At 49.6% G+C, this 13,683-nt stretch overlaps 2 protein-coding genes across 2 annotated transcripts in view; one reads left to right on the top strand and one right to left on the bottom strand.

Annotated features, from left to right (window-relative positions):
- Positions 1–7,997: 7,997 nt before the first annotated feature.
- On the bottom strand, positions 7,998–8,426 carry Pmar_PMAR026043 (hypothetical protein; the record flags this gene model as incomplete). The annotated part of the gene is made up of 2 exons (XM_002771022.1): positions 7,998–8,106; positions 8,215–8,426. 2 exons carry the CDS (start codon positions 8,424–8,426, stop codon positions 7,998–8,000), a joined length of 321 nt encoding a protein of 106 aa, XP_002771068.1.
- A 1,925-nt stretch (positions 8,427–10,351) lies between these two features.
- Positions 10,352–13,683, top strand: part of Pmar_PMAR026042 (hypothetical protein) — a gene marked incomplete at both ends in the record, with an annotated part of 7,057 nt that continues 3,725 nt past the window's right edge. Inside the window, 6 exons of the mRNA XM_002771021.1 lie at positions 10,352–10,495; positions 11,033–11,200; positions 11,398–11,470; positions 11,520–11,778; positions 12,026–12,171; positions 13,155–13,675. Coding sequence (XP_002771067.1) covers positions 10,352–10,495; positions 11,033–11,200; positions 11,398–11,470; positions 11,520–11,778; positions 12,026–12,171; positions 13,155–13,675 — 1,311 coding nt within the window. The remainder of the gene's footprint in view (positions 10,496–11,032; positions 11,201–11,397; positions 11,471–11,519; positions 11,779–12,025; positions 12,172–13,154; positions 13,676–13,683) is intronic.

Genomic DNA, 13,683 nt, shown 5'->3' with positions numbered 1-13,683 from the left:
TCGTACTAGTATTGGGTTATGGAAGTTCTCACGATTACCAATCCCCAAGAAGCATAGAGTAGCACAAACCAACCGCATTGACTAGGCTTGTTACACAGACAAGGCAAATAAAACTTGTGATATTTTCTCGACTGGATACTCCAACGAGAGCAATCTCTGGTTGTGGAGATTCTCATTCACTCTGATTGTGTGGAATTATAAGCTGCATCCTAAGTTCGATCGCCATTTCCTTAGATTTCGACGAAGTTCTACATTCTCTTCTGTGAGGCCTGCCAAAACCATGTACGTCCGAATGTACATTCCCTCACTATTAGGCTAGGCCAGCAAGATACGAAGCTCATGAGAATGAGTAACAACACAAGCAGGAACGTGGAGCAGTTCGTATCAGACTCACTCGCTACCGCTATAGTCCTCAGTAGAAGTGGCGGGACAATTTGACACATCACAGCCTCGCACCATTAAAACAATGAGACGTATCGTTGACCAAGCGAGACGTAAAAAGTTGAGTGGTGGTCGAGCGGAGCTATCAGAGCCCGTGTGGCGTCGCTTTGCAATAACAAGATCGAACTGGCCTCGTTGTGGAAGTTTTCAAACAGTGCTTCATGAACTCTCTGTGAATTTCGAATCTTCCTATCCTTACTTAAACGCAATCATATATACGAACGTCAAATATCTGGGGATGAATCTTTCCCCTCAGATGGTGATATTGCAGGAGTAGACTTGAATGTTTACTGCACCAATAAAGGACGTATTCGATCACGCCAATGCTTCCTGATGAGTCACCAGTGATGACTTCTTCGAATTCAATCGACCCACTGGTTCGACCATGGATGACAACCTGAAATCAAATTACACACAAAGGGTAACGACATCGAGAAGTACTGTCACGAACTCACCTGTCCACTTGGAAAAACTAATGTGTAAATTTCGGGTCGTCGAGGCTCCACTGTTGGCCGTTGCGTTCCTTCAACAGAACATAATATCAGGAAAAAATCTTTGTCACATACCGTTATTCGGGATGACGGATTGAGTGGACTTCGGAATGACTCATTCCCAAGCCCATCACTCAATCTGCTGGCTGCACTATCCACACGGGGACCTGAAACATACAACTGCCGACATTTGCCTCTTCACTAGCATACGCTTCTTCATAGTAAACATGAGCACATGCAATTCAGGTTCATCGAGACCACCGTCTTCCGGCCGTGGTCGCTTGCTAGACGGAGAGCCGCTCCCACCGCTAGGGGACTGAGGGACCGTTGCTGGTTGCTCTAATGGAGCCGCAGCAACTGTGAAGAGGAGCGCTTTGAAAAAGTGGGATCAGACAGCCTACCAGGCGGGACCTCGTGTCGATAGTCATTGCCACAGAGGTTCCTGAAGTCCCTAATGATGGATCGAAGGCGATCCGCGCACAATTCTCTTGGTCGAGTATCTTGTCCTCAGCCCTGAAACAGAATGTAATATGCCAGCTGGGGCATCCTCCTCACCCCTACGGCGTCTACATCATCCGGAAACCTCGCTACAGCGACCAAGTTGACGACTCTATAGACCCCCTTGGTTGGCATGTGCTGCTATGAGATAACGCTGCGCAGTCGTTGCCATCAGATGCCGAGTGCACATCGTTCAAGGGCGGCCGTCAGAAAAGGCACCTCAAAAGCCGGCATTCGAGATTATTAACGTTCATTGCAAACTTGTTGGCCAAATCTTTCAAAGCTGAAAAACAAACAGATCAGATGCACATCCAGATCGACGACCAGAGCCCGGTCCATATCCACTCAATAGTGGCATGCAGGTACTCACAGCTGCAGATGTAGATTCTACCAGTCGCCTTGCATAGGGCGACATATCCAGCAACAGCTTGTGGATTCGCAGGAGTCGGTGGCGCCCAAACACTAAACGTTATCATCTTATCTCGGCGGTTCTGTTACAAGGCTCATAGGCCGGCGGCCTCACCTTATCTTGACGTTTGGCGACCTGTTGTAGTATCTTCAGTGAGGTCAATCGTGCCCAGCTTAGTTTCAATGACCGCCGCCATAGCTACCTCAATCTCAGAGGCAGCAGAATCTTGCGGCTGCTGCTGCTGCTGCTCCACCCCTGAACCCAGTAGTGTTGCTCATCCTGGACAACCAATCGTCCACCTCGACGTGCCATAAAGGGTGGCGGCATTCCCAACGGTATCCCTCCTGGTCGAGGCATCCCAGCCGTCTAACAAGCAGAACGTAGATGGAGGCCAGAGGAGGTATTCATCTCACGGTCATCCCCATAGGATAGGGCACCATCATTCTGCCCTCCCCCCGGCCAGCCATGCCCTGATTATATTTTTATGACCCCCTCTGAGCTCGAGCACTCGATCATTGAGCTGTCGAGCCGGAGTCCGACAGGTACTTCCAACCTCGGCCTTTATGACCTGAAATGAGAAAAAGAAGACGGCACCGAGTATAGTGTGAGAATAATATTGAGGCGCGCGGTAAGTCTATGCAACCATCACTACCTTAAATATCTCCCTCTATCCTTCTAACCTTAGCGGAGGCTTGTGACCGACTATTCCGATAGTAGACATGGTGAATCGTCGCTACTGCGATGCACGTGGCTCATTCGACGAGCGCGAGCCTCTATAGAACCGGGCTTGCTTTGAATAACAGCGCAGTTTTAGCAGAATTGTCATACCACTCATCATGATGAGGATAACGACCAACACTACTACCACCACCACACATCCCATCCTTCACCACGAAAAGCAGCGAGGAGAGCTTCACCAGAAACATATTAGGTCGTCTTTCCTGTTCGGAAACGGTCGGTCCGCCGAGCAGCCTGCTGCCTCTCGAGAACTCGCCGGCTCCTGGCCCTCCCTCGAGCATCGAAGTGATGGGCGTATTTAGATCCCTCCCGTGGGGCCTCGGGGGAAGCAACGAAACTGAATCCCGGTATTCCTCATGTAGACGCCTGTTCAGCGGCTTACGGTGATGCAGAGACATGTTGGAAGTAGTTGTTCTTGATCTCATGTAGAGCAACACTCGCGACCATACCCAGATCAGCCTCGGTCAAGTTCATTCGTCCGCCTGCGTCGCTTAGACGCACACGATTGAACGACTCTAAAGCCACAAGTCGCCTTTCACACACGACTGTCGAGGTGCTGCTCACTAGGGGGCGTCGCAAGCCCTGCATGCGGCCCTCTGATCAGCAAGGCTATGCCGTTTGTGCTCGGTGAATTAGTCGTGAAAATGTCTCCATCGCCACCAATAAGCGGCCCTTTAGTATCAAGTACTGCGGGGAAGAGCGAGCTCTCCTCGATAAACCTAGTATGGAAATCCCCATAACACGCTGATGGTGATGACCGACCTCTCGAGCCGATCAAGTTTACCATAGGAGAAAGGCATGTTCCACAATGCGCCCTAACCAAGCCCTCATTAGTGGTACAATCAGTTTCTTGCTGGCCTCACCTGACTGCTCCTTATGGCTTTGTGATCAAACGGATCAGCATTCGTTCTTGGCAGGAACCATATTGAATGCCACTTCAACGCGAACGCGGAACGCAATATCGTTCCGAGCTGACCCGCATCGATAACACCATCTAATATCTACACCAAGCCAACAGCCCGTCACATGGTCAGCCTGCAGAGCTGCTTCTCACCAGCAATAGTTTGGTAGTATCAGGAGGTTTCTCCAATGGTTGAGGCATGCGTATAGTCCCCAACATGTTGTGTTGATAGGATCGCATATTGGCGACTCTGAGGGCGAGCTCGTATAGAGCGGAAAATACGATAGTAATATTAATCATCATTTGACACGGTGTTCCCAACAACTCCAAATCGACTTCTCGTGGATTTCAAGCCATTTTAAAGACTTCCTCTCGAGAGATGGATAGTATTTTCATTGAAAATATGGTATCGGGAATTAAAACTTTTCTAACTTCTGAATAACACCTTGTCAGCAGCAGCAGCATCCACAGTGATTCGATGAGCATGAGTGAGAGTTAGCACTTTCACAATGCAGTACATTTTCAACCTCCCATATGCACAGCTTTTATGTCAGGGCTTCAAAAACAACATAGACTTACCTCCTGAGTATCTTGTCCGATACCACATGATGTGATTCATATCGCAAAGAACACATGGGGGGAAGCGGCCGATCGGAGACTATCTCTTTAAAGGAGTAACTTCAGCAGCACGACAACAAGAGTAGCATAGATCTCTAGCATGTTCAGTGAGTACTTTTCCGCCAACTCGTTGAGCAGCTTCTTGCCCGATACCACACACAGTTTACTCTCCACCCTCCGAGCACTCTCATTCGCTAATCCTAGTAGCTCTGCCACCAGGGGGTCCGATAGGGATTTGATCACGCGATGCGAGGCCATTGTTGACGATGAGATAATCGAGCCGAGCTGAGCTCAGGGGAGTTCTTCAGTTTGCGTTAGTTTTAATTGAAATCAACTGCGCAACTTTGGGGATACTCATAGACTTTGAGAGACATAATAGTAGGGGTACGATCAAACAGCTCTCATAGCCTCCCTGGACTCACATTTCATCAACATTCGATTATATCAACACCCTATACTCATTGTAGGTAAAATCGGTGTTCATGAATTCATGATCAAACGTCAATCGAAAGCCGTCGCTCCACGAGATCAGCGACAAGCTCGTGACCATGGGCTACCATCTGCTGCTGAGGGCGACAGCCTTGGATGTTCTCCACCTGCATATGGTCGTGAATTACGAATAGCGGTCCGTCGTCAACAACTTAGTATTCGGCTCAACGTTGGAGCGATCAAGGTAGTGTAAATCTAGTACTAGTACTGTCTGACAACATGGACGACCGAACAATCAAACATAACGATGATGATGATGATGATGATGATGATGATGATGAATTGCCTACCTCCATCTTGCGTAGATGCTCTAACTTGTCATGAATTGGGGAGAGCAGGGGCCCATTTGACAAGCCTCGGTTAGGCACAAAAATCGTAAGGCGCTAGGCGATTATTGCACCTAACAGCGGAGGTACCTTACTGCACCTAATGCCTTCCACCTTCCCGTTTTTTGCTCTTCCGCTCCGCTTATATGCCGAACCCAGTGCGGTTTCTCCGCGGAGGTTCAAATCCAGCGCAGTGTTATTTGGCTTCATTTTCGACTCAGACATTTCTTGAGAGCTTAGCGGAGCGTTGCGGCAGTGAAATCACCTCAGTAACGGGAGACTATGCAAACTTGGAACGCACCGCGAAGAGCACACAATCTGCACGTGCATACGCACACATGCGTGCAAGAAATGTGTGCGGCCATCCCACGGAACTTAGCCTAACAATTCCTTGTTTCCATGTGGAGCAGCAATGCACGACTGGCCTGATGCGCTTTGACCACACCCACCCGACCCGGGGGATGTGTGCTATCGGTGTGCAACAAGTAAGACCTAGTTCGCACCATCCGGTCCCTGCCGGTGAACCGCAAAAATCTAAGGAGAGTGTAAGTTTTCTAAGGAGGTCTGCATTTCCCAAGGAAGCCGGAAAAATCTAAGGATAACGCGAAGATTTCTAAGGAGGTCTGCAAAGTCTAAGGATGGTAGCGTCATACCTAAGGAAGGGCGGCACGGCTTTTACAGGCGGTGCAAGCTCATCCAAACGTAGCTCTACCATAAAGCCTCTATGCAATCTGCACAATGTGTTGTGTAATATGCGATGTGGGGCCGAGTCATCAGCGGCCGCGTTTGTTGTGGCATATCAGCCCGAGGAAAGCAAGACCGTTGGCAAGAGAGCGGCGAGCCCAGGCATCATGGGTAGTAGGCGGTCGAAGCGTCATAGAAGAGAGCCATCCCGCTATCGTGGCTTCATAAAGCTGTGATTACAGCTTAATTTACCAAGTGTGCGGGAAAGAAGTCCCGTCTTCAACACACTGTCGGCTTACTCGCCGATTTAGTTATTCGGATACGGGCATCCTAAGCATACGTAGAGCGATGCATCAATAACCCCAGTCTTAGAAGAGAAATCTTGTTGAAAGTTAGACCGGTTTTTGCCGGGTGGGAGGGGGTGTGAGAGGCTCTCACTGAGAGCATCACAAGTTGTAGAGTAACAACCAGCGAGTGCAACACTTATCGGGGATAGGAACCGCCAAAAGAACCTTGGCGGGGAAAGTTCCCCTGCAAGCACTCAGGCTGAGTGACTCAGCAAAAAGAATTACCTTCGATGCCGGGGGCCAGGCTATAACTGGAAAAGGCTACAGGAGGGAAACTCCTGATTAAAACCGTCATCCGGGTGAGAGCTGATATCCGGGTTAAGGCTGTTATCCGGGTGAGAGCTGATATCCGGGTTAAGACTGTTATCCAAGGCCTCAGAAAAAAAACGCCAATCGCAAGGCAAGAGCGTAACCTCCGTGAACCCGAAACCCGACTCAGGTCTCCCCTCGGGCGACCATCACCCAAAACCCGGGGAGATGGCTGTGTGAGAGCTGAGAGGGTTCCTTAGGAAAAAAACGGAACTCCCTTATGAAGTGCCGAACCTCCCTTAGAAAAACGCAGAGGACGAGCGAAAACGTTTCCTTAGAATTCTTACACTCTCCTTAGAAAAATGATATAGATGGGTCCCTGCCACATAGAACCTTCGGCGCATGCGCAGGTCATGGGTTTCCCGATTGCCGATCTACAGATTAGACAATGAGACTACTAGTCTGAGACTAGTGGCAACGTTGAACGTTGCTTGATTGGCAATCTCGCGCACACTTGGAAATCCAGCCTTCGCTGAATGGCGCCCCGGTTCTCCAATCCCACACTCTCGAGTCGGAGGGGCTTTCATGTTGCTATGTGAGCATAATTGTAGCAGAACACGTATATGTCGTTCGCCATGCTGATCGATTACAGACGCTTGAATTCTCCACCATTCCATGAATCCATGGTATACCGTTAGTTACGGTCCGTAACTTATAATGTTGCCTATACTGGCCATAAGCAATAATCAGCCCCATCATGGGGCTGATTATGGCTTATGGCCAACAGTACGCCGTAACGGCGTACAGTTGGTCGCAGCAGATTTCGACGCCGAACACAATGCGAGTGAACACTACATATCATAAACATAAGTTAAAGTCCGGTACTGGTCCAGTACTACTGGACGTAGTCCTTGCGCTCGAGGACAAACCAGCTTCCGCAGTGCTTATAAAGTTTTGGTAGGCCTTAGACTCGGCGGGCAGCGGACTCTCGCTCGGAGATTCCTCGGTGGCTGAGACTTGGTCTGCCATTGTGAAAATTCCACCCCGCTGTGAAATCGACCCACTGCAGAGACTTTTTCAGTGAGAACCGAAATTCGGACCATACATCACTCAGTGACGGTCACTGGCACCATTGTTCTCAATACCATTCAGGCTTTCGATTGAAACCAATCGATTACTGTGCTGGGAACAGTCATAAAGTTGATCCGCATTCCTAGCATTGTTTCAGAGTCAGTATCTGGAGTCTTTTATATTGCGAGTATCTCGCGAAGAGACATGATTCCAAGGCTACTCACTGTTTCACGGTAGATCAGGCAAAGCTTTTTCTTGGGGTGGACTACCTCAATACTCAACTATAGTAATACAGTAACACGGTGTTACTAACACCGATCGGAGATGGACAGCCGAGAGTTGGAACTCGTTCGGTCCCTGAACAGTTGGGAACGTAGGGCTCAGTGATAAGTTTATCGGTCATTATGGGGGCTCTTCTGAGCTGGGTGAATACTAGAGATAGATCGGATACGTACGACATCGCAGACAAGAAGTACTTGCCCACTTCATTCATAAATAACGCAACTTGTTACCGACAACATGACTCACTTAGTTACATGATTTTGTGTTGCCTGAAGAAGGTCCTCAGACTGTGCCTGAATAAAGCAGCTTGACATCGTGTATCACCGTGACGAAGACTGCTTACACTTGGTATGCAGCAACAGCCGCGTAGATCACCATCTGCAGCAAGGCTGCCCACATGACTCGACTATTTACCGTCTCGGAGGCGTTACGAAAGGTTTGAGAGAGGAAGCCTTAGTGAAAGTCGGCACAGTTAGCGGATACCTCCTCTTGATCGCCCTCGTATTCATTCTCTGATACTATGCCTGACACTTTGCCGATCAAACCCTTCACTTTGGAGGCTCTGAAACAACTTATAGCAGAGATCTTGGAGATGATAGCACTGATCTCAGCAGGAGCGAGACGCACACAACTTCAAGAGAATTAGGTGGCCCTTCGAGGGCCGCATTACGTCGTTCTCAATCCCTCACCGGTTGCTGCGTCTACAGCACCGAAGGGCATCGCGTTTTCAAGGTCTGCCTCGTCGAGGACGTCGAGCGTGAGGCTCCATTTGGTTCTGGAAAAGAGCAAATATCGCCGACAGTAACAGGTCTTGTCATGTTCATCATCGACTCGGACCATCCGCGATGGTACTTCGCCTTGCTTGCCAGCTGGGCTTTCCATCTACGACCAACTTCTTCGAGGCACATCGTACAAAGTTCGTATTCACCACCTGAATCTCTGAGTATCAGCCGACCTGACCCATGAGCCTACCGATCTTAGGCGAAAAGGCCACTATACCAGATTGCTGCGAGGTGGGTAGTGATCTAATGATCGGGTGAACTGACGTCGCTGCGTCTCCATCGTCGTCGAGGTACCGAGCCTCCAAGCGGATCTCACACCTGGACCAACACATGATTTGTCCGTCAGCCTCACGATGAATTTGACCCAATAAGGATCCCATCAACCAGAAAGTTGTGGAAGGGGAGAAAAACACACACCTATCACTCGTCCGTGTGGATGTTCTCGTTCGTATTGGGTTAATTACTGCACGCCGAATCATTGATATTGATATTCCTTGTTCACAAATCGGCACCCAATTTTTTCCTCACCGAGATGGACTCAGTTCATCAAAAGTGAGAAAATCGTTGTAATCACCGAAAGGGCGACGATCGTTGCGCAACGTGATATGGTCTTACTGTAATCCAAAATCGCCGTCATCGGCTCCTTCGATCATCAAACGTGTAATCTTGGTGTACTTGATGGCTATGGCCACGTGTGCCGCTATATGCTGACTGATAACGATAATACATCGTCAAACTCACACTGGGAGGTGCTCTACACATACTGGAAGCAACATCTGCTGGCCGGGAAGAGTGTAGAAATGGAGACCCAGAACTTGAAATAAGAAAATGATGACACCAATTAGACGAGGCAGAATCACTGACATTATCGATGAGCAGGACAACCTCTGGTACGCGAGGGGAAGTACGAAAGGGCCGAGATAACAGACATGAAGAGTCACCCGAGGGCATTGGATCCTATGAGTAACGATTACGTGGAGAATACGATGGAATAAGCGGCTTATTATAAGCCCCTTGCGCCCTAAAAGTACTCACTCATTCGAAGGGTGTATGCCACGAGTATACGGTCCGGCGGGCCGATAACTATCCATTATTGAGAAGTATCATATCAATCAACGGCGTAGTATCGTTGAAAGAATGTGTATATCGCGTTGATGCTACTGTACAACATTTACATAAACCTCAACACCTATATTGGATCATTTAGAGGAACATCTTCCACTACATAGCGAGGGTTGGCCTGAATATCGGCATTGAACATAGCAAGAACAGAACTTAGTTGTCAACTAAGTTATGTTCTTCTGTTCTTCGTCAGGCGCTCAATGAGCGCCTCAGTCAATAACCCCAATCAGAATAACCATTCTGAATCTCGTGTGCATTTACCTTGTTTCTAACTCGTCAGCATCCAGGTAGTGGGCACTTCTATCATTATTACAAAAGGGCCGACTACCGCAGTCAGGCCGGGAGCTTGGCCCAGCACAGGAGTCAACAGTGACATCACCGGCGGGCCAACTTAGGGAGTCTCCGACTGTTTCCGTCCTTCCATTTCGCAACTACCTCAGAGATTAGCCTTTCTGTTGGGAATCGCCAAGGCGCTGCCTCGCGGGGTCGGGGTTGCCGAAGGGGGGCCTACTACAGCTCTACAAGACTGGGACCTCTCACGTGTTTACCACACTCTATAATCACTATGCTACACTACAGGCGATTTCTACACACGCTACTGCGTTCAAGCCACACGAACATATGCGAAGCTCCCGATAAAACGAATATTACACAGTGTGCGTTTGTGGAATCCCGAGGGTGTTCAAGAAGATGTGGTATGAGATTTGTACGCGTGCACAATTCTGTCCCGTTATGTATGTTGCTAATAGTGTCCTTGCTTCCCGTCTGCATAAGACCGTGGAAGTGGAACTAAGAACTGTTCTTGAGATTTTGTAACCGACGACCCGCTCACCTTTAACAACATATCACCATCGGCATGGGAAGGAAGTGCAGACGCGCATGTCTTCCGTGTCATCCGATCCAATGAGCAACGCCATCATCACCTCATCGGTCGCGGCGTCCAAGATAGATGCTCTGTCGAAGTACGTCGACTTGTACAGCGACTTGCCATCATTGCAGGAGGTTATCGATTATCATCACGTGAAGAGCCAAGCTGAGCACGTTCAGGTCGATTCCGCCGATCATGCGCTGTTGATGCCACTGCGTGGAGCATGCCTGAGTGGTAGGTAACTCCATCACAGTGGGGGGATAACTGCACCTGAAGGTGACCTGGAGGGGGCTCGGCTACTCCTGTCGAGATACCCTGCCGTTGCGGGAGCCCTTAAGAGCACTTTAGCGGTTCCTTCATTGCTCCTGTTGGCCGTCTCAAGCAGATGTGCCCCCCTAGTAGGAGATGTGCCCCAGTAGTGCCCATTCCCCACCGATGGCAGTCCCTTCTAGGTCGACCTGCTTTTACAACATCAGTTGTCCTCGCCACCAAGTGGATCGAGGGGACCTGTTCGTCTGTGGTCGAAAGAGACTCTAGGCGAGGCGATTATAACTGCATGTGTGCTCGGAGAGTCGGACATGGTTCGGTCGCTCGCTGGAGCCCGCCCTCCCATAGTAGATTATGAACACCCGGACAGACCGGAATCGACCCCTCTCACAACAGCGGTAGTCGGCAGCAACGCCGCTCGCTCGTCTACACCGTGTATCGTCCCTTAGGTGTGTTATGGTAATGTTGATACTGTCCGATCGTTGCTCGAGTTGTCGGCCTCGGTCATCGGGGGTCATCCGGAAGGCTGGACAGCGCTTCATATGGCGACTCATATGAACTCTGCGGAAATGGCGCACATGCTGCTTGAAGCTGTCCCTCGAGAAGAGTTGTCCATGGTGATCATTCCATATGGGGTATCGGGGTAGATCATCATCAGATTCCTGGCTTCCTCAACAATGCAAGTGCTGAGAGCGTCCATCCATCGGTCTTGCACGTTGCCATTCGTCGATGTAGTCTTGACCTAGTGCGACTCCTCTTGAGATACGGAGTAGCCCTTTCCCGTGTATGCGGGGTGATTTTGCAAAGCCGTCAGGCCGATCCAGTGGCCCCCTCGGGCCCTCATGGTTTGACTCCACTCATGACGGCATGCCAGAACATCAGAACAGGTATGGGAAATCACACCCACCCTTTCGCGTGATGCCGATCTCCGATCAGAAGAGGCGGAGGGTATCGTAGAGGAACTGTTGGGTATTGAATCAGTAGCGGCAGGGATCAACACTCCTTGTGAAGCATCAGGATCGATCTACCGAGGGTCCGAGTGGCCCTTGTCGGCATGCTCTATCACCAATGATGCTCCAGCTAGATACACAGCCCTTCATTTGGCAGCGGACTCGCACAGCAGTCTGCCGATCGTACGTTGCCTCCTTGCTCACGGTGCATCGCCGCTGATAAGAGCGAGAAATACTGCCAAGGGGTGAGTGTGCATCCTTGAGTGTCGCAACTCGGACTTGAGGAAGGTATGGTTTACTCCCTCTGGACCTAGCGTATGATACTCTTCGGTCATCAACCACCGAGACCGAATCTCCCGACGATCCGATTCTAACTGACATACAGATGGAGCTGACGCGATGCGGCTTATGCGGGGCGACTGGATCACCCATTGTAGACCGCTATTGATGCCGTCACCGACTATGTACGTTGAACGTTCTCCATTCCATCAGGTTTGCTTCCGGTGCCATGCTCAGCGTTACTGCACGGGAAGCTGTCAAAAAAGCATGGCCGCATCACAAGAGGATTGCCAATTCGACTTTGCATGAGTATTTTTCATTTGATTTCGGTTTGGTTCGTCCCGAAGAGCTGTACACGAGTGCGTTAATTACGGGATGAACATAATATGTCGAGCATGTTGAGGTAGCGAGGTGAGTATCGCGGTTGGCTGACTCAGCCCGGCTGAGCCGCGATGACTATGTGGATTTGCGTTGTCACGAAGGCCACGAGCATGAAAACAAGTACACGAATGAGGCATTTGTGTTAGACATCATTCGTATTGCGGGAAGGAGCTACTACACTCGAGATCATACAGAGACAGTACAGATTGTACCATACTGTAATAGTAGCTGTATTCTACAGTTACTATTACACGAATACACTCCTCGCAAACAACTCCATGGATCTGTTATTTGTATTCTCAATTGGAGTAGACGGAGCTTATCAGTATAGCACTCTGATCAGTTGAATCCTCCTATTATTGCACACAGCCTTCTGTTCTCGACTCGGTTTGCTATGCTACTATCGTACATTCCTTTTATGCTAAGAAAGAAAGTCTGACCAACCCAACAGGCAACCACTGATACTGAATTGCCGGGAGAAAATTGAGCTGCTGGTAGACATCCCATTGTAGTACATAGTCTTCAATCTGGCAATAGCGCTGTGGTGCCTTGTCGCCTCAGTGAGACTCGTCGCCTTTTCCAGCAAAATCATCGATTCGCGGCGAGCCCCCTCATGGATGGCCTCATTTTGACTGATGATCGCAGTCATAGGCAGATGTGTACTTTCTGGCTGTATTACGTGCTCCAGTCAACCCAGATATATCAGAGCTCTTCGTCGTGTTGCTAACCGTTGCAACATCACGCTCGCGACTACAAATGATGCGCAGGTATCGTTTTCTGTCTCCCGGCGCAAAGCTTGATATATCGTAGCGATGATGGCTACTAGCCACTGCCTGACCTCAAGTATGGCTGTGGTAGAAGTAGATCAATCAGTGAATGTGTGCTTTGCTTACGAGTTTTGTCGCTTATTGGTGGATGGGGTATCCAATAGACTGCCGTTAGTTTTTTTCATCAACTGTAGAGATGCTTTCATTCACTTTGGCTCTGTTGGCCTCGGTTGGATTGGCTGGAGCCGTCCTGTCTGCACCTCGTGATCGTCTAGATCATGATCACTGTACAGCTACTGCTGTTGATTGTGCCGCCACCGCTGATGGTGGGTGCATCGCTGCGACGAGTGCTGATGGAAGTCCTCTCGATTTCCGAATGGTTTATGTTCCACCGAAGACTTACGGACCTGGTGAGAAGAGGGCTGTCTACAAACAGTTCCAAAACTATCCGAGGATTGTTGATGCCTCTCGAGCCCCAAGTTATGCTCCCACCTCTCCCGACCAGAAGCCCAGTGTACCTATTGGGTATATTGACATGCCCGAAGGGACGACTTATGGCTATTGGGATGCCGCTTATGGTGTTATGAATGAAGCCGGTTTATCAATGGGTGAGAGCAGTTGCAGTGGTCGTTTGAGCTCCGTTCCGAAAGGAGATGGCCCGAACGGTAGCGGTGCCTTGTTCTGGGTGGGTGAATTGTCTGATATCGCTCTCGAGGTCTGCTC

The sequence above is a fragment of the Perkinsus marinus genome (assembly GCF_000006405.1).
Source record: "Perkinsus marinus ATCC 50983 genomic scaffold scf_1104296964066, whole genome shotgun sequence".
Taxonomy (NCBI): Eukaryota; Perkinsozoa; order Perkinsida; family Perkinsidae; genus Perkinsus; species Perkinsus marinus.
The sequence above is the reverse complement of the archived record's forward strand: the minus strand, read 5'-3'. Positions and strand labels throughout refer to the sequence as shown.